The following is a 27,489-nucleotide window of genomic DNA, read 5'->3' on the forward strand; positions in this document are numbered from 1 at the left end:
AAATGAGATTGCCATCCAAACCAAACTCACAGCCGTGGACTCGATTCTGACGCACAGTGACCCTTAGGGCAGGTCCAAGATGGTAACTCTTTACAGGAGGAGAAAGCGTGGGGTTCCTCCCACAGGTGGGTGACAGGCCGGTGGGTTCCAACTGCTCCCCTTCATAACCTGCTACCGCACCAGGACTCCAGAGTTGATGGCTAGAAGGGCCTTACTAAGTCATTGACAACATCTCAGAAGATGACTGAGGTGACATCCAGGTGAGAAGGCTTTCCTCGTTCAAATTTTAAAATACTTTAATCCCTGCCTGCCCCAGCACACACATATACTCTCTGCATTGTTACATGAGGAAGCCCCCCTCCCCCTGACTTCCTAGAGGAGCTGGCGCCTGGGGATCATGTCAGCCTCCTCTGAAGCCCAGCCCGCCAGGCCATCCATCTCTGGCATGAAGCTCATTTTCAGTGGCTAATCAGCGATCGGGAAAGTGCAAGTTTTTTTAACTTCCTGGATGGAAACTGCAAATGAAGCTGACTGGATGCCAGCGCCACAGGAGGGAAGGGGGGAAAAAACGTGCACAGAAATGCAAATGCCACCAACCGGGAAGTTTAAAGATTTATAAAAATTAGTGTTTCTGATATATTAATGACTCTGGTGGTGGTAGCCTGCATTTGTCATTGTCATGTTCCATTGTCATTCAAGCACTTAATCAACGCATATTGTCAGGGCGAAATTTATTTTCCCGTGTCTGCCGAGCCAGAGACTCTCTGTTGGTTGACAGGAGCGTGGTGGTTTGCAGGCCTGCAGGGCCTGCAGGGACGCTCCGGAGATGTCCTCTTCCTGGGCTTTAACTCCTTGCTGGCGCACGTCCTGGGAGCAGATTGTAAAAGAGAGTGGAGGGTCTTAGTGAAAGGTCTGTTTTCCTCTTTCTGCTGAGAGCGGTGGGATGGCAGTCCCTGTACCCTGATACACAGCCCTATGGAGGGACTCTGCATAAAGTGGCAAAGCTCCCCACTGCTCCCCAGTCGCTGTGCAGGGGAAGGGCAGCACATGTGCGTGCGCACGGGGCGATCGCGGGCCTTCTTTACCTGCGTACGGGAGCGCGCACGCCGTGCGGCGCCCTTGGTTGTTGGACATTAACTTTTGAGTAAAACCTCCCAGGGAGAACTCCCTGAGCTCAAAAAACGGGAAAAGGAAGCTGGCTGGATTGATTCAGTAGTCAAAACCAGAACAAAACTCTTGCCCTCGAGCGCGTTCTGACTCCGAGTGGCCCAGTGGACAGAGAATACGTGCCCCTGTGTTCTCCAAGGCTGAGAATCGTTATGGGCTCAAAAAGCCTTCGCTTTCTCCCTTGTAGGGAATGGGGGGGGGGGGGGGAATTGAACGGCTTACCCTGTGGTTGGCAGCTTAAGGAGTCGCCCACCAGGCCACCTCTGATGCAGTAGTAGTCATTCTTGTCTTTCTATTTTGTCCTTGGTCGCCAGAAATCTCAGTGTAAAGGGTTTCCTTGTCTTCATTTCAGTAGTTTTGGGCTGCTATGTTATCCATAAATAACCTTTTATCAAAAACTTGGGGGAAAAATAAGTCATGTACCTACACACCCCTCTGGTGGTGAGACACCCCTCTCCCTCCCCCGCCCCAGTCTCAGGTGTAGAGAACAGAGCATAAAGTCTTTGTTCAAAGGCCCTTCCTTGGGTTCAAAGCCAGTTTGAACACCTCAAGTTCCTCTTGCCGGTTCTCCCACATCCAGGCTTCCCTCGTTCCTTGTGAATGCCATCTGCTTTTCTCTTATAGATCATGTCTACTCCCTATTATTTGCATACCCATCACCCTGTTTGCTAGCTCATGAATCCTTTGAAGATTTACCCTCAAAACAAAGCTTCACATATTGCATCGTTTGCCACATAGAAAACAAAGATTGCCATTAAGTTTGGCTTCCAGAAAAGCACCCTTGTGCATGCGTGAGTGTATTCCATGCAACACTTGGCATATACTCAGACTTATCTGAGTATCAAGTGCATGTGGGCACCCTGTATTGTATTTGCTACCCCTGTCAGCCCTGTCAGGCAGGATCGGGATGGCCTGTAGCTAGGGGTTATGTCCAGATCTGCCTCAGGTTTTCCCATGGCATGAGAACACTAGGTGAGAGCCTTCCACAGAGACCTGAAAACATTCACCTTTTAAGACAGTTCATTTCCCCCCCTCTCGCTGTGGGTTCACGTTGGATGTAGGACCATCTCTGTGGCTAACCCCAGACAGGTCTGAAACTGACATGTGAGAACCTGTGTGTGCCTCAGTGCCATGCGGTTTCTTCTGTAACCACAGTGCTCCCTGTGGATTAAAGCCATGCAGGAACCACTCAGGGTGCAGTACAGCACCGATGAAACAGACAGCTTTCCCCTAGTGTCATGGCTCTCAACCTTCCTAACGCCGCCACCCTTTCATACAGTTCCTCATGTTGAAGTGACCCCCAACCATGAAATTATTTTCGTTACTACTTCTTAGCTGTAATTTTGCTACTGTTATGAATCATAATGTAAATATCTGATATACAGGATGTATTAGGTGACCCCTGTGAAAGGGTTCTTTGACCTTACAGAGGAGTTGAGACCCACAGCTTGAGAGTCGCTGCTCTAGTTCTTTAATGCTTCCCCCCCCACCCCCAACTATCATGATCCCAATTCTACCTTACAAATCTGGCTAGACCAGAGGATGTACACGCGTACAGATAAGAGCTGGAAACACAGGGAATCCAGGACAGATAAATAGCCCCTCAGGACCAATAAGGAGAGTAGCAATGCCAGGAGGGGAAGGGGAAGGTGGGGGAAAAAGAGGGAACCAATCACAATGATCTACATATAGCCCCTCCCTGGGGGATGGACAACAGAAAAGTGAGTGAAGGGAGAGATCAGACAGTGTAAGACATGAACAAATAATAAAACTTTATAGATTATCAAGGGTTCATGGGGGCGGGGGATGAGCTGATACCAAGGGCTCAAGTAGAAAGCAAATGTTTTGAGAATGATGATGGCAACAAACGTACAAATGTGCTTGGCACAATGGATGGATGTATCGATTGTGTAAGAGTTGCAAAAGCCCACAATAAAATGATTTAAGCAAAAAGTCATGTGGAAAGGAATGGATTTCATGGAATTTCTAGAAGAAAATGAGTAGGCCTTCAGTCTTGATGGATGGTTGCTTGGAAGGCAATTGGAATAACCAAATAGCACCCCAAATTCCCCATCAGCTTGTTTTGGTTTCCTAGAGAGGAGTGTCAAGTCTCCTGGAAAAACAGTTCCTTCAGACATGAGCCCCTGACCCTGAGCTCCACCACTCGTGTTGGCTGGACTTTGAGCAGTCAGCAGCTGAAACTGTCCGCCAGAAAGAGCCTGACTGCCCCTCACTGGCCACCAAGCTCCAGGCAGTGCTGTGATCACCGTGATGCTAATCTTGGTTTTGATTTTTCTCTTAAAAACAAGGGTAATGTTACAGGATTTCTCCCTCTTAAGCATTTATCCATTTGTTAAGGGTTTAATTCAGGGCAGAGGGTTGCAATCTATCTAACAGTGAGTCAGTGATCCTGTGGCTTTTAGGGGGCCAGATCTTTGGTACGGGAGAGGAAGAACAACTGATGTTGGCCTTGACTGAGATCTCGCAATGCAGAGACAGCGGCCTTGGACACCTTGCCATTTGAAGGTGCTGAGGAGATGACTGGTATTTTTGATGAATTATTTTATGGTTATATTCTAGATGTCTTCTTTATTAATCAACATCAACAAACATTTCTTAAAGCAAAAAATATTGGATTCTTTAGGGAGCATCCATAGACATGGTTATTGAGGAGGAAAAATTTGAAATTCATTTGGAATAAAAGTAAAACTCAACATGGGACTAGAAATTATTCATGTGCTTACATGTGTAAATATACTATTATGTAGATTAGGTCATAAATATTATAAAACTAGAGAATTTTAAAAAGAAATTTGAATTTTTCGGAAAAATTTCTACGTATATTTGCATAAGGAGCTAGTGAGTACACATTTAGCTGCTAACCACAAGGTCAGCAGTTTGAAACCACCAAAAAATCTTTAGGAGAAAGATGAGACTTTCTCTTCCTGTGACAAGTTACAGTCTCGGAAACCTACAGGGGCAGTTCTACCCTGTCCTCCAGGGTCGCTGTGAGTCAGAGTCAACTCAGTGACAGTGAGTGAGTATGGTTGCTATAGGAACCCTGGTGGCACAGAGATTAAAGTGCTCAGCTGCTAAGTAAGAGGTGAGGTCTTTGGTTGGAACAGACCAGTCCTTCCTCAGGAGCAAAGGCTGGCTCCCTGCTTCTTTGAAGACTCACAGCCTTGGAAAATGTAGGGGACAGATCTACTCTACCTTACTGCGTTGCTATGAGTTGGAATCGATTCAAGGCAGTGCTTTTCTGTTTTTTTAATGGCTAGTCTAGGAACGCTGGTGGTGCTGTCAGGAAGCATTAGACTGTTAGCCTCAAGGTAAGTAGTTCAAAGCTACCATCCACTCCGACAGAGAAAGAGGAAGCTAATTGCTCCCATAAAGATTTGCAGGCTCGATGATTTACAGACCTGATATGGGGTTGCTCTGAGTCAGATTAGACTCAGTGACAGTGGCTTTATTTGGGGATTTGTGCCCTCCCCTCCCCCCATGGCACAGATGGATAAAAATGCTGGGCTGTGGATTCAAAGGGTTTCAGTTCGAAGCCACTCAGAGGCTCCTTAGCAGAAAGCCCTGGTGATCTCTGGGTGAACGGAGGGTGAACCCTCAGTTCTACTCCAGTCTGTGTGGGCCTGCCCTGGGGCGTAATCCACTGGGTGGCAACTCCAGTCGAATTTTTCTTGCTTTCTTTGTTTCTTTAGTTATATGGCTGGTGGGGTAAACGGTTAAATGTTCAGTTACTAGCCTCAAGCATTGAGGTTCAACTCCATCTGGAGGCACCATAAGAAAAGAGGCCTGTAGAGCCACTTCCAAGGTCCACGGCCATTGAAACAGAGCAAGGGCAGTGCTCCTCTGACAGGCCGAGGAGGGTCCTGCATTGGAATCCATTGGATGGTAACTTGTTTGGTTTTGAAGAGCTCTGGTGACATAGTGGTTACGTGTTGGGGTGCTACCCACAGGTTAAGTAGTTCGAAACCACCAGCCCAATTACTCTGAGGGAGAAAGATAAGGATTTCTATTTTCATCAAGAATTAAAATATTGGAGACACACAGGGACAGTTCTACCCTGCCCTATAGGGTGGCTATGTGGGGGCACTGACTCAATGGCAGTGAGTTTTGGTTTTGTTGGTTTTGGGGTTCATTTCTGATCTGGGTTTCTGAATGCCCCCTACTTTTTAAATTTAATAAATATTTTATTGGGGCTCATACAACTCTTATCACAATCCATACATACATCAATTGAGCAAAGCACCCTTATACATTCATTGCACTTGTCATTCTCAAAATTCGCTTTCCACTTGGGTTCCTGGAATCAGCTTGGTTTCTTTTTTCCCCCTCCCCCTCCCTCCCCTCTTCCCCCTTCCCCCTGCTCCCTTAATAGTTTATAAATAATTATTTTATCTTATCTTACACTGCCCGGCATCTCCCCTCACCCACCTTCCCATTGCCCATCTCCCAGAGAGGAGGTTACACATAGATCTCCAAGATCGTTCTCCCTTTCTACACCCCCTTCCCTCCCGGTGTCGCCACTCCCACCGCTGGTCCTGGGGGGTTCATCCATCCTAGATTCCCCATGTTTCAGATCCCTACTGCACCGCTGTGCATCCTCTGGTCTAACCAGGTCCGCAAGGTAGAATTGGGATCATGATAATTGGAAGGGGAGGAAGCGTTCAAGAACTAGAGGCAGGTTTTGAGTTTCATTGTTGCTACACTGAACCCTGAGTGACTCATCTCCTCCCCACTACCCCTCTGCAAGGGATGTCCAGCTGTCTACAGATGGGCATTGGGTCCCCATCATGCACTCCCCCCATTCACGGTGATGTGGCAAACGCTCCCTACTTTTCACCCAACCCCCAACCCCCAAAATACTCCTCACCTGACCTCTGTCAGAAAGGTGTAGCATCTCAGGGCTGCCAGAGACACTTGGATGCTTTGATCAAGTGTGAGCCCATGCTATTGGTAGGGATCTTAGTCCACCCTCCCACTCCCGTAAGGGCAATGCCAAGTATACATTGTCCAGTGGTGTAGTTTCTCTTTCTCTCACTCTCTCTGTCACACACACACACACACACACACACACACACACACACACAGCTGATGCCGACTCACAGCGACCCTATAGGTCAGAGTAGAACTGCTCCTGCCCTTCGGAGACTGAAACCCCGTAAGGGAGCAGAAAGCCCAGCCTTCTCCCTCAGAGCAGCTGCGGTTTTGAGCTGTTGTTAGTTATGCTATCTCCGGGTTTGAATTTGGGACTTGAGCCTCCTGAATGGGGTCCACGAGCAATGACGTTCAATGCTAGAGCTGAGATGTCATGAAAACTCATGAAGTGGAGGTGATGTCTCAGATCTAGAGAGGATGGAGTGAACTTTGGGGTTGGTTAATTGGTTTGCGTAGAGGCTGAATAGACTGTGGCAGAGGGAGCAGGAGGAGGAGGAAGAGATAACAGCCCTTATTTATTTGATTATTATTTTAAAGAGGGCAGAAAGCTGGTCCTTGGGGAGGTCTGGAAGTGTAGGCAGGCGAGGCAGCTGGGAAGAGGAAAGAGAAGACAGAATGGGGAGCTGACAAGTCGTTTAACAGCTTTTCCACACATCCTCAAACTGACTCTGAGAAAAAATGGTTCTATTTATTTGCCGTTTCCTTCCATATATCTTGCCAGCAGCATTCATCAATATCTGTCATTTCCCAGGGGGTTTAGACATGTCTAGCAATTCATTCTCCTGAATTATATTTCAATCCAGGGGAGCAGGGAGGCCAGATTGCAGATGTTGACTCTGACCTGTGGCCCAGCGGCATTTAGACGCCTGCTCCAGCGCGCTCCTTCGTGCCCTCACGCCAACAGCACACCAAGCAATGCCGCTTGGCGTCAGAGCCTCATTGCCAGGTGGGACTTAGAGTCGGTTCCCTGTAATACTCCTTTCCAATCACTTTTAAGTAGTCACATTAGCCTTTGGCCTATGCAGCAAGGGCTTAGGGCCCGACCAGCGATTGTTTTTTTTGTTTGTTTTGTTTCTTTTTGAGAAGGATGGGAAACCCTGGTAACACCTCCTTCAGGGATAGGGCTTTGGTGGTCTTGTTGCCTGAGGTGGTCAAGGTGGTCTTACTGCCCAGAAGGGGGGTAATAACCATGGTTCATTGAAACCAGAGATATGAGTCTTTGCAACAATAGGAACCCACATCCACCTGTCACTCTGCTATACCATGGTGGCTGTGCTTTGCTGTGATGCTGGAAGGTATGCCACCTGAGGTTCCAATACTAGCAGAGCCATCCATGGTGGTCAGGTTGCAACGGAGCTTCTAGATGACTATAGACTAGGAAGAAAGGCCTGGCGATCTACTTCTAAAAGTTAACTAATAAAAATTCTCTTGGTCACAGTAGAATTTGGTGTGCTATCATACTAGAGAAAGGGTCCCTGGTGGGGTAGTGGATTCCGTGTTGGGCTCCTAACCGCCAGGTCAGCAGTTTGAAACCACCAGGTGCTCCATCGGCGAAAGATGAGACTTCCTACTTTCTTAAAGATGTACAGTCTTGGAAACCCATGGGGGGTGTGTCGAGGGGTTAGCTCTACTGTGTTCTTTGGGTTGCTGTGAGCTGGAATATGCCCAGTGGTCATGAGTGAGTTGAGTACAATGGTGGCCCTGAGTCCCCGGGGTAGAGAAGCTTTCAAAGGTGAGAAATGACAGCAGAGACAGACTTCCGAATACCGGGGGCCATCCAGACAGCATTTGTTCTTTTGAATATGGGGTTGCCCTGAGTTGAAACAAGCTGGAGAACAGCTTACGACTCAAATGTAACAGCAGAGCTTCCCACAGTCTGGCTCGGCCTCCTTTATTCTTTCTTTCAGTCCTAGTGCCTGCTTCATGAATATTCGACTGGGAACGATAATCCTGAGAGATGAGAAGTCAGACTGATTCGAGAACACGTAAAGGGAAAGCAGAAGAAAGGAAAGGCCAGTGCACGCGTCTGTGTCTGTGACTCTGAGGGGTTCCCATGCTTAGGCAGTCTCTGTGCTGGCTCTGCTGTTTTAGCATACAGTGGCCAGAGCAGTCTTCAGTGCTTGAACAGAGTCATCTCGCCTTACCAGACACACCAAAACTTAGTTGATCTAAAACTGCAGCTATTGCTTAGGGTGTCATAGACAGCTTCAAATTCTACTCCAACTCCAACCCGAAAAATGAAAACAAAAACCAACCAAACTCATTGCTATTGCATCAACTCTGACCTTATAGGACGGGGCATAACTGCCCATTTGGGTTTCCGAGACTGTAACTCTTTAGAGGAGTAGAAAGCCCTACCTTCCTCCCTTAGGATTAGCTGTTGGGTTTGAACTGCTAAGCTTACGGTTAGCAGCCCAGTGCATAACCGCAATGCCAGCACCTATTTTTCCAAAGGCTGTGATTTTGGTGATAGAGACATGCGGATTCTCCTGGTATTTTTTTGATGGTGCATTACTCACCCACAGAATGGACTTATGACTCTGACAATACCCTGGCATGCCCAGGTGGGTGGAGTTGCCCTGAGGGAGCCGTTGCCTTCTGATGCGCGGCCCCCATGTCACAAGTTTCCCTTTGAAGGCATTCCCCTAACTGCCCAGCGCCTAGCCTTGGTAGTTAGCCATCGGCTCTCTCCAATGTTCAGTGCTGGTGCTAAGGCTCCAAGAAAGGGCCTTTGTGCATCTCCAGAAAATCTGAGTCTTGAAATAAAAAGTAGTTTAGAATCAGCTGTGTTGGGGTGTTTGATTCAAGGCCTTAGTGCCTCCTGGAGTGTCCAGCCTCTGACTACTGTTCTCCCAAAGAAAGTGTGCACCCTGATTCAGCTCCCAGCTGCTTGGCCAACTGCCTTCACTGACTAGTAGGCAGGACGTGAGCCTGTGCTTTGGACTTGTCTTCTGTGAGCGAGCAAGACTGCTTTTGCTCTGATGTTGGAAGGCTGGGCCTGCGCTCGGTAGAGTCGTCCGTGACCTCCAGCACTTTCTGGTCACAGGCCTCTTGGTTCTCCACATTATATTTATTTACGCCATTAGGAGGGATGACTGGGCAGTGTGGTTGGCTGTTGGGGTTCAGTCAGCCTTTTGCGGTGGGGACAAGACGTTGGAAGTCACTCACCCATGCGAGAGGGAAGACGAAAGGACGGGGCCTCCACGCTCCCTCACGGCTGAGCACGAAGGAAGGGAGGCTGTGCTCGCCTGGGAGCACGGGCGTGCGTCCGTGTGGAGGGTTGCTCAGTAGGCCCCAGGAGAAGACTGTCTTGGGGCTGGAGTGCGTTACAGGGTAGATGCTGCTGCTGACTTGTGCACTCAGCCTCCTCGGTTCAGCCAGTGATGTGCCCGGCTTCTCGCCTCCCATTCACTCCCGATGTCTGATGCGTTCTTGTTCAATGCAGTTGGATTTCCCCAGCTGAACAACCCTGAGCATAATTCACAACGAGTTGCTTTCATGTGACTCCCTCCTTTGGGGCAAGAAAATGACAAGCAAACAAGTTCGTCCATAAAGGCCTCCAAAACACTTGCCATCAAGCTGATTCTGAGTCCCGGGGTGTCAGAGAACTGGGCTCCATTGGGTTTTCCATGGCAGGTTTTTGGAGGTCGATCAAACAAGCTTTTCGTCTGAGTGGACTTGAATCTCCAGCCTTTCAGTTATCAACCAAGCACGTCGACTGTTTGTGCCACCCAGGGACGCCGGGCAGCAACAAACACAAACCAGAGCGCCTCCCGCCGTGTCCATTCTAACTCCGTGTGGGGCTGCAGGACAGAGTCGAGCTGCCCCTGTGGGTTCCTGAGGCTGCGACTCTAGGGAGTCAGGGCCCTCCTCTCTCCCTTGTGGTCAGCAGCTGAACTAGTAACCCACCCCTGCCTCCTCCCGGGCTCCAAGCCAACAGAGAAGGAAGGCCCCTGTCATTGTCCCTCTCGATGGCAGGGCAAGTTGGACGGAGACAGAGAGCCTTTGGTGGTGCCAGTGGGGGAGTGAAGAGATGCCCCTCTTCTCACTAGAGAGGTGGGGGAGCTCCAGCCAATGCTGGGGTGGGGGTGGGGTGGGGGGTGGGCAGCAGGCTAGGAGCCAAACTGGGACTGACACTGGATGAAACAACAAAGGCTTCCCACTGAGTTGTGCTCCCTGTCTGGGCATGGTGCTTGCTCAGGGTCAGCTTCGGTGCGCTGCTACCCCCACTCTGCCTTTGAAGGGAGCCCCTCATGCTGCGCCCCACTCCGTGGAAACCCTGTGAGCAATGGCTGGCTGCTGCAGCCCCCCTGTGGCCCGGTTAGTACCTTTCGGGGGGGGGGGGGGGTAGCTCTGTGAGTTGTTCTTGTTGTTGATGGGCGTCCTTGAGTTGACCACATGTGGCAGAGTACATCTGTCCCCTGTCCCCTAGATCTTTCTAGGCTGTCATCTTGATGGAAGGAAGCATCTCACCAGGTCTTTCTTCCTGGGGTGCCATGGGGTGGGCTCGACCCAACAACTTCTTGGTGAGCAGCTGAGCTCCAAACACACAGTTCACCATCAGAACACTAGAGCTCCAGCCTGAATCCTGTGTCTAGCCAAGCATGACTGGTTACATAGTTACAATTACAGAGCTGTCATTTTTCCTTTGATGCCTTGTTTGTGGTCTGAGAGAAAGAACCTGAAAGGTCAGGCGGTGGGCGTGCAGGGAAACTATGTTTCACTTCAGGTAATAGGGGCTTCCGTGCTGGAAGCTTTTAAATCTCCTTCAGCACCTTTCTTCCCCGAGGACAGAGTGGGTCTCCACAGGCGATCTTTCATGTTTTATATAGCCATTTGGTGAAAATGACTGCCGACCGGCATTTCCCTACTCCAGAGGAGACCACAAGCTTTGGAGTTCCTTGAAAATACACTTCTCCTTGGCCGGAAGGCAGAAAGGGCCGGAAGGAAAATGAGCCAAGACAGGGGACCCTGGAGAGGAAGCGGAAAGGGCCGCTGTGACACTGAGAGCATCGCAACCCATGCGGTGAAGCTAAACGTGCGTCGACTGCTGAGTGCAAATAGAATGGTGGCACAGCGGTAAATAGATATGTAAACAAACAAGTAAATAAATGAAATGAAGACAAAAAGTAACTCATGTGACACATGAATTTATTAAATTCTTGCCTCTGGAATCTTGGCATTCAGGAGACAAACAGAGGGCGGCGTTAGGGAGCCCAGGAAAGACACCTTTCATAGCCCGAGAGCCCCGGGCACAGATCTGGGTCTAGGCTCCTTAATGAACCCTATTCTACAGCTCACACCAAATTTACTGGCACCGAGTCAGTTCTGACCCATGGTGACCCTATAGGACAGGGAAGAACTGCCCCTGGAGGTTTCCGAGGCTGCAAATCGTTACTGGAACAGAAAGCTTCATCTTTCTCTCAAGGAGGGGCTGGTGGGTTGGAAATACTGCCCTTGTGCTTAGCAGCCCAGTGTGTAACCCCTGACACCAGCAGGGCTCCTCTTGTACACGTTCTTAAAAGGCTGCGGATCATCTCTGCCCCTCTGTTATGGAGAGACGCTGTGGCCCAAACAGTGACAGTCACCAGTGAAAACACGCAAACCTAAAAGAACAACCCAGTCAAGCAACCCATGCCTATGGGGTGGAAGCCCCTCAGGTCCTCAGCCATCCGGCCAACAGACCCTTCATTATGGCTTCTAACGTTCTCGTTGTGTCAGGAGCAAACAGACTAATCCAGGTGTTCAGAAAGCACATTCGAGGCTTACAAATAAGTGTCCAAGGAGCACAGCGCCGATCAAAGTTCCAGTGGTAACAAGAGCAATTGAGTAGAACAATCTAACAGCCAGATTGCTAGGCCAGCTCACCTCTCATACAATGAATTAAGAGTGGTATTATCCATTAATTTCCACCCCGTGCAGCTGAATAATGCAGTTGACAGATGCTAATTTTCTTAAATCGTAGGCAGCAAATGATGCATAAATACAACAGCAACACACTTTTTAGAGGCTCTTGGTAGTCATCAGAAAGGAAATTTATATAAAGTTTGATGTAATCACTCCCAACTCTGGTGGTACCACGTTAGTGCTTGCTAATGACGGCCTTAAATCCATCTGCTGTCCTCGCTCCCCTATTAGCACTAATGGGGACTTTGCCAGGAATGAAATAGCGCATGTGCTGTGTTAACAGACCCTACAATTTGTAACATTCATACTGTTCCTCGGATAACACTGATGTAAAAATATTGAAATCAAAAATCCTGTCAAAGGTTTATAAACATTGCATGGTATATGTGTATAAGTATTTCCTGATTTATTATTTTCGAGGAGCTCGGCACAATTTTGTTTCTTGAGTACTTTAGGGGTGTCTGGTGATAGCCTTTCATAGTTTTTCTTCTTCTTCTTCTTTAAACATGTTTGTATTGATTGAGAGTTCATTTTATATTTCCTGTTTTACATTTTGTCATCATCCACTGCACCTGCCTCTGTATTACAACAGAAATTCAGAGACTACATGATGGAACCCATTTCGAATCAGCCAAGTGCTTCTAAAGTGAACCACAACTAAAGCAGTTGAGCTTCACCTTGACTCGGGGCAAGGGAGAAAGACATTGGCAAAGAGAGACCGTCCATGAGATAGACTGACTGCCACCGTTGGCTCGGACACCCAACCATCATGAGAAGGGTGCAGTGCTGGGCAGTGCTTGGTTCTGTTGTACACGGGGGCAGTGGGGGGCAGACCTCACTGGCAGACGCCTGACAACAGCAGAGCATCCCTGGTGGCATGCCGTCGGGTACCGGTGAGGTGGTTCTGACCCACAGTGATCGTATGCACGGTAGAAGGCCACACTGCACAGTCCTGCAGCAGCCTCACAATTGCTCCTAAGGGCTGCTAGCTGAAAGGTCAGCTAGACACCCCCAGCCGCTCCGGGAGACAAAGATGAGGGCGTCTACTCCCATAGAGAGTTACAGCCTTGGAAATGCACCGGGCAGTTCTATTCTGAAGTTTACCATTACTGTGAATTGCAATGGACTCGATGGCAGTGTGTTTGGTTTTGACTGGACAAGAACCGTTTAGCGTATTGGGTTTGAAGAGAGTCTAGCATGCATCTGTGGGCTCAGGCCAAACCAGCTATTGAGTATCAGCTTGCCTGCCTTCTTCTGTTGTAGTCCTTAGTAATGAACAGAAGGCACACTTTTGGTCTGGTTTCCAAGATTGGGTTTACACATGGGGCAGCCTAAATATATGTTGGAACTGCCAGTCAGGTGACTCCAACTCACAGCAGCCCTCCGGGCTTGCCAAGGCCAGAAGGCATCTTTACAGGAACAGCCAGCCTCAGCTTTCTGCTTGGAGTGGCTGATGGGTTTTAAACCCATGACCTTGCTGTGAGGGCTGTATAAAAGAATGCCAAATCTAAGGAAGCTCAATGCCATTGAGTCAATGCTGATTCATAGTGACCCTGAAAGACAGGGTAGAGCTGGCCCCCTGTGAATTTCCAAGATCATAACTCTTTATGGGAGTACAAAACTCCATCTTCTTTTCCAATAGTTTTACTGATTTAGAATTTCATATATTAAAAGTAACACCCATAGGTAAGTTACTTTTTAAAAGAGTTGTATACACATCATCAAAATAAGTGTTGGTGTACCCTCCTGCCTCCTGTATTCATTATTTGGTCCTCAATTCCCTTTTAACCACACCCCCATCCCATCCCCGATAATCTATTGCATCAGTCATTGTCTCTACGCCAGTGCTCTTTCTGTGTTCATAAGCTGGGAAACTGAACAGAAACAATACAAAACAAAAGGGAAAAAAGTGTGGGAGGTAGATGGGGGCAGACGTAGAGGCCATCAGCAATACTGAAATAAACCAGAAGGAAACTTTCTCTCTTGGAATAAGTGAGAAATGTTTAAACCTAGAGCAAATTCAGGATGAGTCAAGAGGAAGGTCACTTGACCAGGTATCATATTATACCATAGCTCTATCTACCACAATCAAGTTTACAAACATCTTTGTCTGATATTAAAGCTGTTCTCTTCCCTCACCTGAGGCCAGAGGGGATCCAAATAGATACATTTGGATCAAGACAGATTTGAGCTCCCACTGCCCTCCGTAGCCTTCTACAAGTTGGGTGTTCATATTTTAATCTCTGATGCCTTTCTCTTGATCATATTTTCATTTTGTTATTATCATCATTGGATCACACAAGCTGGTGTGCTTCTTCCATGTGGACTTAGTTGATGCCTCACTTACGTGATTTGTTAGGATGCAAGCCTTGTAGTCCCCAAGCTCAATTCCACTTGATAGCCAGGCACCACCTGCTTTCCTTACCACACTTTGCTGTAACATCCAGGTCTTCAGTGATCACCTCATGAAGGCAAGTATCAGGCAGGCATTGAGCAGGGACGGGTCATAAGAACTACTGGTAACTGTTCTTGGATTGGGGCTGGAATTAAGTGGGAATCCAGAGTCCATCTGCTTGCCCTTGGATTACGCATGACACAGGGAAAACTCCAGTTTTCTCCCGAGGAAGGGCAGGTCGTTTTGAGCTGCTGACCTTGTGGCTAGCAGCACAACTACTAGGTTATCAAGGGTCCTCAGAACAGGTATGTAGTGGTATTACACTGAGTGCTTTCAGAGAAGGACAGCACGGTGCCCATGTCCTGCTAGCAGTGATGTCTGCTGGCTTTGAAGTACCCTGGGGAACCTAGTCAAACTGGAGGCACCCAAAGGTGGTCAGAATACTCAAGAGAAGGGCCATGACTCCTGTCTCTTTGCTTCCTCAGCCCTGCTTCTCAGTTTGGTTGAAAATCTAACTTTCGTTGAATCCATACTCCATCTCTTTGACACTGAGCGTTTATCCTGAACTGAGCGTTTATCCTGAACTGAGCGTTTATCCAGGTTCTGTGGGGGAGTGGTTTGCTACCTGGGTTGAACTGCAAGGTCTCTGCGGGAGAAAGGTGATACTTTCTGTTCCTGTGTATAGCTGTTAAGTCTCAGAAGCCCCCAGGGCCAGTTCTGCGCTGTCCTACAGGGTCACCGCGAGTTGGAGTGGACTCGATGGCAGTCATTTTGTTTGGACCCATGCCGCTACCCCGCCCACCCCGTGTCAGAAAGGGAGGTTTATACAGGTGCAGCTGCTGTGTGATGTGACCGTAAGACTCTGGTGATGTTGCCATGCTTCCCCTTTGCTCTTGTTCCCATTGAGCCCCTCCCCAGCCCCTTGTCCCCCACCATCACCCTGACCCCTCCCTGACACACTGCTGTTTGGAGGGATGGGAGGAATGAACTTCTGCTTAGTTTGCCATGTTAGAATATGAAATATATTTTCTGTAGGATCATTGAAAGCCACATCATAAAATGATCATTTGTAGGAATTGATAGAGGATAATTTAATGCAGCCAGTTCTATAACTGATTACAAGGATCTACATATAGCCTCCTCCCTGGGGGATGGACAACAGAAAAGTGGGTGAAGGGAGATGTCGGACAGTGTAAGATATGACAAAATAATAATAATTTATGAATTATCAAGGATTCATGAGGGAGGAGAGAGCAGAGGTTGAGGGGGGAATGAGGAGCTGATACCAGGAGCTTAAGTGGAGAGCAAATGTTTTGAAAATGATGAGGGCAACGAATGTGCAAATGTGCTTGACACAATGGACTTATGTATGGATTGTGATAAGAGTTGTATGAGCCCCCAATAAAATGATTTTTAAAAGCTTAATATTTGCACTGTTTGCAGCTACTAGAAGAGTTTTAACACGAACTCTATTAAAGCCACAAATCAAGGCTGGAATTCTTTATTTACACTTCTTAAGTTCGGCGAACAGACCCTCATTATTCTCTGCAAATATTTTTGACAATTAAAAAACATAGATCTGAGTGTCCCTCCTGGACTCCGTGTCCCCAGCCTCTGCCCGGAGAGTGCGACAGTGCCCAGTGTGCTGTTTCGTCAGCTCCACGGAGAACAGCCATTCTCTCTTTCCGGACTTCTCAGTGTTCTACCGTGTTTCCTTCGTGCTCTGGCTGAGAAACCTAACTGCCATGTTTTATTTTGTGGCTGTGGTGGTGGGGCTTGTGTCCAAGGAGTTAGAGAGTTCGTGGGAAAATCTTAAGAGCGGTAATATATTGTCCTGCTTGCAGTGTCTCAAGAGGGACTTGGTGCATCGTCTCATTTGACCCTGTCTGTGTGCTCACAGCAGCCTTCTAGGCCTGAGCAGAACTGCCCCTTTCAGTTGCTGAGGCTGCAAATCTCTGTGGGTGTAGAAAGCTTCGTCTTGCTCCTGAGAAGCAGCTGGTAGTTTTGAACAGCTGACCTTGGGATTAGCAGTTCAACTCGTAATCCATGGCTGTTAAGAGTCAGAATCGATTCAAAGGCAGGAAGTTATTTTTTGTTTTGTGCCACTCTGCAAGGGCTTTTCCCATTTTGGAGATGAACTTTTGAGGCTCGGAGGTTACATACAGTCTCCGTTACTACAGATGGCAGTAAGAACCCAGTTCCACACCAGTGCTCATTTGATTCCTCTCGTTCCAGACTATTTTCTCTGCGGGAAACATACAGCCTATAGAGAGATGTGGCGAGAGAGAGAATGATCTTAGCTTAATACTTATTTTTCCCCTAAGCGTGTGGGAGAAATAAATATTTTCCTTTGGTACAGTTGGAGCCCACGTCCTTCTTTTGTCTAACCTGTTAGCTGATGCCCTGGCCGAGTTACGGAACCACCCGATGGTGAGGTGGTGATTCTAATTCCTGCCCCTTAAGAGTTTGCAGGGCCCAATGCATAAAGCTCGATATATTTTAGGTACTCCGCTATGCCCACACATCAAATGCAAGAAATTATCTCATTCGCTTGTATCCTTTTGACTTAGAATGAATATTGTTCAAATTGTATGGTTTAACTTCATTTTATTCAACAAATATTTATTGAGTAATTACTCAGTGCTAGTTGTTGCCAGGTTCTGTGCTATAGAATTGAATAGACCCGTCTACTCTTCATCTCAGGAGGATCGCAAAGGTTGTAAATTAAGAAAAGCAAAAAGGAAGGAGAGAGACCTGTAGTCACCCGAACTGTTAGGCCTTCACCTTCCTCTATGTCCTTAATATTCAGGAGTCCTAGAGGCACAGTGGGTTTTGCATTGCTCAAACCCAGCAGGCCCTCTGTGCTTGGAAAATGAGGCTCACCTCTCCTGTAAAGAGCCTTGGGAACCCAGGGACATCGTTTCTACTCTGTACTGGAGGATCCCTAAGAGTCAGAATCAACTTGATAACAGTGAACGCGCCCATTAAATTTCCTAAGTGTTTTTGTATCTACTTGTAGTTTTCTGTAAAACAAAGCATCAGAGGCAGGAAGGCCAGAGTGTGGGGTCTTTCGATCTTATCAACACCTGACAGCATGCAGCTTTTCCACCTCCCATCATGCCTCTCTTCTAAGATGTGAAGAAAGAAAAATGTGGAATATAAGATATGGGGAAAGACACAGGAGTAGTAAAACAAAATCCATGGGTTCAGAATTCTAGCAGTTAGCAGATTTTCAGTAAGTGGAATCCTTCTGAAGAAATCATTTATTTATGTGATTAACGCTGACTTCCCTAAGTGTAGTCTATCTTTTCCTGTCCTTCCTTGTTTATGTTTTGCCTTTGGGAGATCTGGAGGAGCGATAGTTAAAGGCTCTACAGCTCACTAAAGGGTTGGAGGTTCAACCCCACCAGCTGCTCCTGGGAAGATAGAGTTGGCAGTTGGTTTCCTTAAAGACTTATGGCCTTGGAGCCCCTGAGCAGTTTGGGGTCAACTCCAAGGTGGGTTGGGTTTTGAAGATGTTCCAAAGGCCTAAAGGGCCAGATTTCCCAAAGTCCCTCTTAATCCAGCTTGTAGTTCATGCGTCAAAATAAAGCATGAGTGGAAAAAACAGAAGCCAGGACTTTCAGTGTAACATGCTCTGCACAAACATATGGTTGAGTGTTTGTGAGGTGGTGACAGGCCCAAATGGGTAATTATATATGAATTTTTAGTCATTGTGTTTATGCTTCAATTGATTGACATTTAATAGATTTATTTGCTTGGAAAGGGTAATAATCTAGAATATGTGGTGATGGTGGGGAGCAAGTGACAAAAGTCAGTCCATTTTCATAGGAAACCTAAGTTATAGTAACAATTCTGGAGAAAAAAACCACTGCAGTATTGATAGTGGTTATCTCTGGTGTAATTACTGTGTGATTAAAATTTTTTTTCTATGTATAAGAGGGGACTCTACAAAGTCCTTGGAAAAAATGGAATTTTTATAGGAACATTTTGAAGTCCCTTTCTATGCTTGGGTTTTAAACCTCAGGAAACTGCTCCCCACCCCCACCCACACACAAGATAATTTTAATTTTTCTCATTCACATTTATTGAATGCTACTGTATTGTAGCACCTCTACTGAATGCTCCCCTTATAAAATCCTTTAATCTCCTCAGTAGCGGAATATGGTAGATCCTCCTGTCTCCATTTTAGAAGTGGAAAAAACTAAAGCCCAGGGGGATTAATTTCTTCCTTCCCAAAGGCCATTCAGTTATAGGTCAGGCTATCAAAAAGATCTCAAGCTCAGATCTAGTTTTTCTCCAGAGCCTGAAAGAGCAATTTTGGCAAAATAAGCAAAATAAGAAGCCATTCATCCTCTGCCACAAAACTATAGATTTTTGAAAGCACTTGGATTATAGTGTTTGACCCCTTATCGTGGAAAATGGATGGGGAGGGAATGGCGAAGTCCCCATTCTTTGATGGTTGGGGTAGTTCACACATGCGGAAATGGAGGACACCACAGATCCTTGCTAGTGAGCAGCTGGTGTGGTGTGGTTGTGAGGGAAAGCAGGGAGCACCTTCTCCACAGACTGACCTGCGGGGGAAACCAACTGGAGCCCAGGTGTTCCCTCTTCTACATCGGCAGGTATGCTGCAAGTTCAGGGGCTTCTCGAAGGGTATGAAGCTGGAGGCCCCATGTGTGGCCCTCCACTGAGGGCCTCTGGTTTGCCTGACATCTGTGTGCTTTCACTCTGTGTTTTCTGAGATGGAAATGTCACTCATCCTTTCATTCACTCGGTAATTATTATGCGCCCACTGTGGTCATTCACTGGCGCCCCAGTGGTGGTATTGTGGGTAGGGATGAGCTGCTAACTGCAGGCTCAGCAGTTGGAACCCCCCAGCTGTTCTATGAGAGAACAATAAGCCTTTCTGCTCCTGTGAAGATGGTCAGGGGCAGTTCTGCTCTGTCCTCTGGGGTCACTGTGAGTCAGGATCCACTCAGGGCGCTGGGCTTGGTTTTGAGTTTATGGGTAGTTGCAGTGCTAGTATTGAGGGAAGCAGTTAAGCATAAAGGCCCCTGCTTCCCATGAGCTTCGTTGTTATGCGAATCTCCAAGTCCATCTGAACTCTTCGGAAGCCCCAAAGCCTGATGTCTTTTGTGGTAATGCATGTACTTACTCAGGAAAGAGGATAATGTGAATTGGTTTGGCTGTTTGACTTTTAAAACATCCGCATTTATTTTAGAGTTCAAGGTTGATGGCAATTGCTCTTGAACCTCGACTGACATTGATGTCCTGATTTATGCAAATGAAAACCGTTATGTTTCCCTCAGACATAGTTGGCTAGCCACCTGTGGTGGGAGACAAAGAAACCAGCCCCTTTGACCTTGAAAGCATCCCACCTCATTGTGTCGTTGGTCACCCCCGCCACTGTGCAGGTCCCGTGTTCCTTGATTCCGAGATTGCCCTCCGTAGTAGGTATGCGGTAGGTTTGGAAAAGTATGTTTATGCCTATGAGCACTTGGCCTGTGAGGCTGAGGATGTTTGGGTATTTTAATACACATCTGTCTAGATCTTTACTTGTATTCTTCCTGGCCCAAAGCTAGAAAGGAGGGAGTTGGGTTTTTATGGGAGCCAGGGTCAGAACCCATGACTAGATCTTTTGACTTAATTAAAACAGTTTGCTTTTTCTGGCGGGTGGGGCGAGGAGATGGAGAAGGTGGTGTATTGCTTAGAATAAATATTAGTACCAAGTATGGCAGCGGTCATTTAGAAGAATGGCCAGGGAGAGATCCGCCCTTGCCACAGACTACTGCTGTCTGCCTGCCACTTACGCTGTCTTCTCTTTAACCCCAACAGGGAGGTACCTGCTTGCAAACCCCGTGGCCGGGCAGGCCTGGCCACCCTCGACGGAGACATCCAACCTCGTGCGCATGCGCAGTCAGGCCCAGGGCCAGTCTGCGCCCTCGCTCACAGCCAGCCTGGTGAGTGACTGTGGGCAAGCACCAGGGGTGCACCCGCAAGAGGGTTGGGTTGACCCCCATCTGGGCATCTCCCTTGCAACCAATTTACATTCACTGGGTTGACCTCGAGGTAAACACGTGAATTTAGCAATGAGAACATCCTGATGTCCAGATGCTAATTCCACCCCCCCTACAGGTTTCCACCCCCGCCCCACCCGCCCCCACCCCTCCCGACTTGGGAGTGTTTGTGCGAACTAGGCTCTGGGCGGTTCATTTCACATGTTTTCTCCTTTACATGGGCCTCCGTCCTTGCCCCTACAGATAAGGTAATGCCTTGAGGCTTCTATTTTATTTTCTCGACTTGCCTTGGAAGATCATTGGGAAGCCACAGGAAAAGTACATGAATAAGAAAAGTGCCCAGAGTTACTGAATATTTCTCGCTTTCGCTCTCACTGGGAGTGTGTGTATGTGTAATTTTACAAACTTTTCAGAGTAAAACTGCTGTTTGTGTGTGTGTGTGTGTTTTTTTTTAATGGAGTTGCTTTTTCAACCTTGCACTTTGACTCTTCGGGTGTAAATACTACTCCTGTGTGTCTGTTCCCGCCAGTACCCTTCCACTAACGACAGCACTGTTACCAAGAGTTGGATGGCATTGACTAAGACTCTTACATACTCAGACATAGAAATGATGAGTTTATTGACCGAATGAATGCCCACCTGGTGACAAAAATGCATTTGGGAACACCAAACACGGAATCCAGAACCATCAAGCAGATTCTTGACTCAGGAAATTTGCTTAGGGTTTCTGGGGCTGAACAACTTAACGGGAGCAGATAGCCTCCTTTTGCCCCTGTGGAGCAGTTGGTGGGTTCACACTGCTGGCCTTAGGATTAGTGACCCACTATATCATCAGGCATTTGGAAACAGGATTAAAAAAATTTAAAAACACCACAAAGCAAAACCAGGAGAAGTAACAATAGAAAATATGAGAAGCATGCTTTGCAAGATGTGTCAGATGTCATGCTTTCTAAAGGGTCACTTACATGATGAGCTTAATGACCAGAACATTTTTATGCTTGTGCACTTTGATATCAGTGAACTGGATACAATTCTGAAATGCCACGTAGAGCAAACTTGGAACAGTACCTACCACCTATGCTAGCTCAGTAAATGTTAACAATGTGACCACTACTGTTCAGATTCACAGGACTTAAACCGTTACAGTCTTGGAAAACCACAGGGGTCACTGTGAGTCAGCATTGCCTTGAAGGCAGTGGGTTTGGTTTGGTTTGGTTGTTATGATCATCATACCCTGGGTAAGCTTAGATACAACCTCTGGGTCGTACAGAGAGTTAACGTGCTGGCTGCTGACCGAAAGGTTAGAAGTTTGAGCCCACCTACATGCACCTCACAATCAAGGCCTGGCAACCTGCTTCTGAAAACCAGCCATTGGAAACCCTATGGAGCATCTTTCTATCTGACCCATATGGGGTTGCTATGAGTCAGATTCGGCTTCATGGCAACTGGTTACGGATTAAGCATGAGTATGAAAGTCAGAATGTGCATAACTGTTCACCGCAGAGAAGGCCAGTGTGACCCTCATCATCTCTGTCCCTCCAGAGGTTCCCTATATTGTGTAGTCTAAGGAAAACCCATGCCTTCTGCTGTTTGACGTGCAGAAGCACTCGGAGGGGGCTCCGGGAACACTGCTTCCATTCCTGTTTTGTTCTGCCTCTGCTGAGATTTCTAAGCCCTGGCATTCATTCCAGTCTATCGCACAAAACTCAAACTGTCGTCAAGTTGATTCTGCCTCATAGCGACCCTACAGGCTAGGGAGAAACCCCACCCCCACCCCCCACCCCCGTGGGTTTCTGAGACTCTAACCCTTGACAGGAGTAGAACCCCTTGTCTTTCTCCCTCTGAGTGGGTGGCGGTTTCCAACTGCAGACCAGTGTGCCACCAGTGCACCCAACGGATCACCAGTGTGGGTCCTAGACGTCACTCAAGGGCCTGCTAAGGGCACCTCTGGCTTTGGGTGCCCATGGCAGAAACACACAGCTCCAGGGACATCACCTTTTGTCCATGTGACCATCTTACCTTGGGATTGGAAAGATCCAAGTTAGCCTTCCTGATTACAGCTCCACGGTGTACAAGAACTAGCAGAGTTGACAGACCCACTGCCATTGAGTCTATGCCGACTCGTAGCGACCCTGTAGAACAGGGCAGAACTGCCACGCGAGCTTCCAAGACTGCAACTGTTCCCGGGAGTAGAAAGCCCAGTGTGTCTCACTAGGAGCTGCCGGTGGTTTACAACTGCCGACCTTGCGGATTGCAGCCTCACCCGCCACTCCTATAGCACTGGGGCTCACGGTAGACAGCGGTGCTGAAAGGGTGGAAATCGACCCTATAAGAAGTTTCTTCTTTCCATTTTTTTTCTTTTTGCTTTTCTTTGTCTTCCAAACAAGTGGGTACTTCTGGGAGTGCTTGGTACCCGAGAACATGCCTCATTTTGACCTCTTCTTACCCCCTGCTCCCTGCGCCCACCTGCCATCACTCCTGGCCTCAGAGCTGTAAATCGGTCTCGTCCTGACTGCCGAGCACTTGCACATGCACTCTGGCATTCTTGTTTAGGGTCTGTGCCCAGGACTTCTCTGCTAGACAGCAAGCACCTCTCGGGCAGAACACCTGTTTGCCTTGACCGCCTGGTCCTCATCGCTCCCATCCCAGCGCCTTGCATATTCAAGAAATAAGTTGAAGGAATGAATCATCATTCATGTCAAAACTGACATATTTCTTTAGATGCAAGGCAAGAGTGATGGGATAATTCTGTATTCTGTACTGAGTGGCCTATTAAGATCATCCATCCATCTACAGCCTCTCTGGCTTGGCCTTTCAGGGAATATCTTACCATTGTGAAGATCCATGTACTAGGCTGACTCCTGTTTATGTCCACGTCAGCAGTTCAAACATGTGACAGATGGGGACGAGGTGATCAAGATCCACATTGAAGGGTATTTCGTGCATCTGCTTTTGCACAGATAAGACAGTGTTGTCAGCTCATGAAGAACTGGGCTGTAGCGATAGGGGAGGGTGGGCTGCGGTCTGGAAGAACTGAAAACTGAGGACTAGGAGAGACTTAGGCCCACATCCCAGCACTGTGCTTGAGCTAACAGACCTTCCTGCCCAGTGCCGATGCTGTGTGCATTCCAGAGAAGTCGAGACCCTCAACTGAGAGGTAGTAATATGCTGGGGATTCATAGGAGCTGGAAATGGAGGCCTCACTCTGGTGGGTGTGGGTTTCAGTAAATGAATCTCCTATAGTGATTTCACCGCCACCGGCAGGCTGGAAGGTAACACTAGCCACCTTCTCAAGGAGGAGATTAATTCCTAGCCCGGAGTCTCTGGTTTTCCGTGGCAATGCTAAATGTAGCTGTGTTCCCTCTCTCAGACATGTTGGGCATTTCAGATAAATGGCGTGTTGCCAATTCATCCTAAGTAGCCTGGTAGCTGGCAGAATACAGGCTCAGGCCGGGTCTGCCTGCTGGGACACCAGCCGGGAGTGCTGATGAAGTGTCAGATGTATACTTCATATACATTAATCTGAAGAGGGGAAAACTCATTTTCCCATTTGCTTCCTCCGTCTTTCTGTCCCTCCCCACACACATGGGTAGTTTATCAAAGGCGTCATAGTCGTCAAAAGCAGGGGGATTTATACGGATACTGCTTTCTGGTAAGAAAGATGGAGATTTCAGGAGGCAAAGGCACGACTCAGGGTGACTTGTTTTTTGTAGGAAAATAAGGCCGCGAGGCTTGATGACTAAAGTTTAGACCTGGGCTCTGGGACCCTCATAAGATACATTCATTGTGGGTTGTTTTTTGGTTTGGGTCTTTGGTTTTTACGTCGTAGTGATAGATGGGTGGCAGAAATCCAGTGGAAATTAGTTTCCAGTGTTTCCCTCCTTCTCGTTTGTGGGTTTGCAGTTGCCATTCACAGTCTTCTCTAACCTTCCGTTCACTGATATTCCCCACCTTGCCTCCCTGCCTCGATTCATGTGTCACCGTAACTTTATCACTTCCAATGCACCATGCAATGCAATTGTTTTGTATCTGTTAGATATCGCATTACTTTCTTACGGTTGTTTTGAGAACAGAAATTCCACCCCCACTTCCATCCCCCAACTAACGCCTCAGCACCTAGTGTGGTAGCATGCGCTGTGTACTGTGGCTATTCTACCCAAGTCTGTCACTCCCCCGCTCTCCCAGGGATTGGTGGCACTCTGCAAACAGGGCATGTGTTGTAACACTGAGAGGGGGTGACTCCATTTCTGTTACCACTGAGTCTTGGCTGTGAGGGGGCTGAGCCACCTTGGACGGGCCAGCTTTGAAGCAGCAGTGGAGAAGAGAGAAATCCGACGGCCTTGAAAGAGCATGCTCAAAATCTCTGCAGTGGTGGGCGCTCCTGAGACCAGCCGCGTCACTGTGGCACAGAGACCCCGAGGAGCAGCACCGAGACTGGGCTGCTTTCTCCTTTCCCGACCTTCAGCTACGGGACAGGGACAGAGTGACAGGCAGGCTGGCTTCCTGGCCTGTGGGGGCAAAGGCCAAGGAACCACATGGCTGAGAGACTAATACAGGAGAGAGACTTGGCTACCATGTGGTTGAGAGCCTGTGAACTAAAAAGAGACTTAGCGGCTTGCTGAAGAGACTAATGGCTATATCAGTACTGTTTGCTAATCCCGACTTATGATAAACTATTAACTTCCCTAATAAACCCCCTTTGTTTAAGTGTTGTCCGTGAGTTTTGTGTGCCCAGTGCAGTGAATTATAAAACCCAGCATAGATGTAGAGTGACGTGGAAGGAGTGGTTGGTGTCATAATAGGAGGGAGCGTGGAGGGGTGCCTGACCTTTGCCTTGTGGCAATAGAGAAGCCAGAAAAGATCAGTGAGGGCCCCCCCATTGTCATTGATTCCACCTGGAGGAGCAAGCACAGAGAACCCAACTCACCTGCCGTCAACTCAATCCCAATTCTCGGCAACAGAATGGGATTCGAAGAACAGTCTAGAACTGCCCCTGTGGGCTTCTGAGGCTCAGTCTGCAGGAGTGGAAGCTCTCACCTTTCTGCCTCAGAGAAGCTGGTGGTTTCGAACAGCTGATCTGCCAGTGAGCAGCCCAGTGCTTAATTCACTGTGCCACTAGGGCTCCTAGCACACAGTAGGCATTCAATAAATGGGTAGATTTCCTTTCTTCCTATTTTACTACCATTGAACTGATTCTTGCTTATTTTTTGCTAGGTTTTAATCTGCGATTATTTTTTTTAGCTCTGTGTGATTTAACCCAATTAAGAAGCTACTCATCAATGCAGAGATAAGTGAATGATGGAAACTGTTTGGGAATTACACTACAATTGTTGAGTTGGAAAATGGGAATGCAGGGGCAAAACTGAGTGGTTGAAAGCTTGGGCTTCCTGAGGTCAAACCAGTTTCTACCTGATTGTGAGATGGGACTAACCTGATGTGGTGACATGTCTTCTATAAGAAATGATACCAAAGTAGTCGCAAGAAGTTGGAGATTGAAAAAGTCCCCAAAGTTCAACTCTTGCAAGATCCTAGTCTGCTTCATCTCCAGTCCCCTGCTTTTAGGTAGCCCCTCCTGTCTTTGGGTTCTGCGAGTCACAACAGTGTCCCACGGAACTGATTCTAGGAAAGGTCTCACGTGATGTTGAGGGCAGTTTAGTCCAAAGCCCTACGGTCAGGCAGGGGTACGCCAGACACAGCACTCCTGGCTCTTGCTGGTAATGAGATCACAACTCCTGCTTCGAAGTGGACTCATTTGACAAGCAGCAGGATGGTAAAGCAGGGAATCCTGTTCATAATTATTCACCGGTGAATCCTATGACCCTCTCCCCCCACCCTCTTACCAGACCATGCAGGGAAAGGTCATTTGGTGGGAGTCACATGCTAAAATCACGTTTCACCCAAATGTCATACTTTCTTCTCTCCTCCTGAATTGATTCTTATTTAGCATTTATGACCTGGGACCCATGGCCAGATATTTCCAGTAGCATCGGCCTCCTACTAATCTTAACCAGCCAGAGCCTTTCCCAGGCCACTCCAGAAACAGCTTCCTTGCTCCTCTCCGTGGTAATATATGCTTCCTTGCGTCCATCGTAAGCCATAATAACTAGGATAACCACTAACAAAGAATGCGTCTGATTCACACCATCGGCGAAGGTCAGAATTCAGTGGTAGCAGACAACGCTCTCCAAAACGGAGCCGCAGCCACAGGCATCTAAAGTGCAGAATTACTTATGTATCACATAAGGGAGTCTGGGCAGAGGGCCATCGTGACTGAGGATCACTCACCTGATAAGGTTATCGTGGGAAGTATCACCGGAGGAGGTGATCCCACAGGGCTTGCCTCTCAAGAAGTGCTGGCATAGTGTGTTGGGGGTACAAGGAAGGGTGTGCCATGGTGATGGTCACGGGGAGCCAGGCTGATGTTATCAGAAGGGAGGGAAAGAACCATTTTCTCCTGTGATCATTTGATGGTGTTTTTCATCATGATCCTTCCGTCACATGACGGTGGGGCAACTTGTTCATCCTTCCTCATTTTCACTCAACATTGGCCAACCAGATAAACAGGAAGCTGGTTGACATCTTTGTACCACCTCACACTCTGGGGGCGGTATTGCTGGTGTCAGGTGCCCTCCAGCTGGCTCTGGCTCACAGGGATCCTGTGTTCCACAGAAGGAAAGAAACACTGCCCGATTCCTCCCTCTCCTCCACTTGGTGTTGCAGCCACCGTGTCAGTCCATCTGCTTGAAAGGCTCCCTCTTTTTCACGGACCCTCTACTTTACCAATTGCGATATCCTCCCCCCAAGTCTGGTGCATCCTGCTAATAGGCGTGAAGAACACGAGACCACGTCTGCCATTCTCACGTCTAAGGCACATCCTGGCTGCATTTGGGCGCTGCTGTGTTTCTGCTTCTGCATGCCCGTGGTAGATTGAATATCCACCAACATCATCACTCAGAAGCACTCATTCTCCCTCGGGCTTTGTTATGTGTTGTCCAGCTTTGCAGGAGAACAGAGTGATGGAAAAGTAACTGGGCTTGAGCCAAGCAAACC

The 27,489-nt window shown here is 47.9% G+C and overlaps 1 protein-coding gene across 4 annotated transcripts in view; it reads left to right on the plus strand.

The window, feature by feature from the left end:
• Positions 1-27,489, plus strand: part of MAST4 (microtubule associated serine/threonine kinase family member 4) — a 740,331-nt gene that overhangs the window by 219,840 nt on the left and 493,002 nt on the right. For all 4 annotated transcript variants that reach the window (XM_075541112.1, XM_075541113.1, XM_075541114.1 and 1 more), the window contains exon 3: positions 20,258-20,382. In XM_075541112.1, the coding sequence (XP_075397227.1) occupies positions 20,258-20,382 (125 nt within the window). The remainder of the gene's footprint in view (positions 1-20,257; positions 20,383-27,489) is intronic.

The sequence above is a fragment of the Tenrec ecaudatus genome, chromosome 2, assembly GCF_050624435.1.
Source record: "Tenrec ecaudatus isolate mTenEca1 chromosome 2, mTenEca1.hap1, whole genome shotgun sequence".
In the NCBI taxonomy this organism is placed as follows: Eukaryota; Metazoa; Chordata; class Mammalia; order Afrosoricida; family Tenrecidae; genus Tenrec; species Tenrec ecaudatus.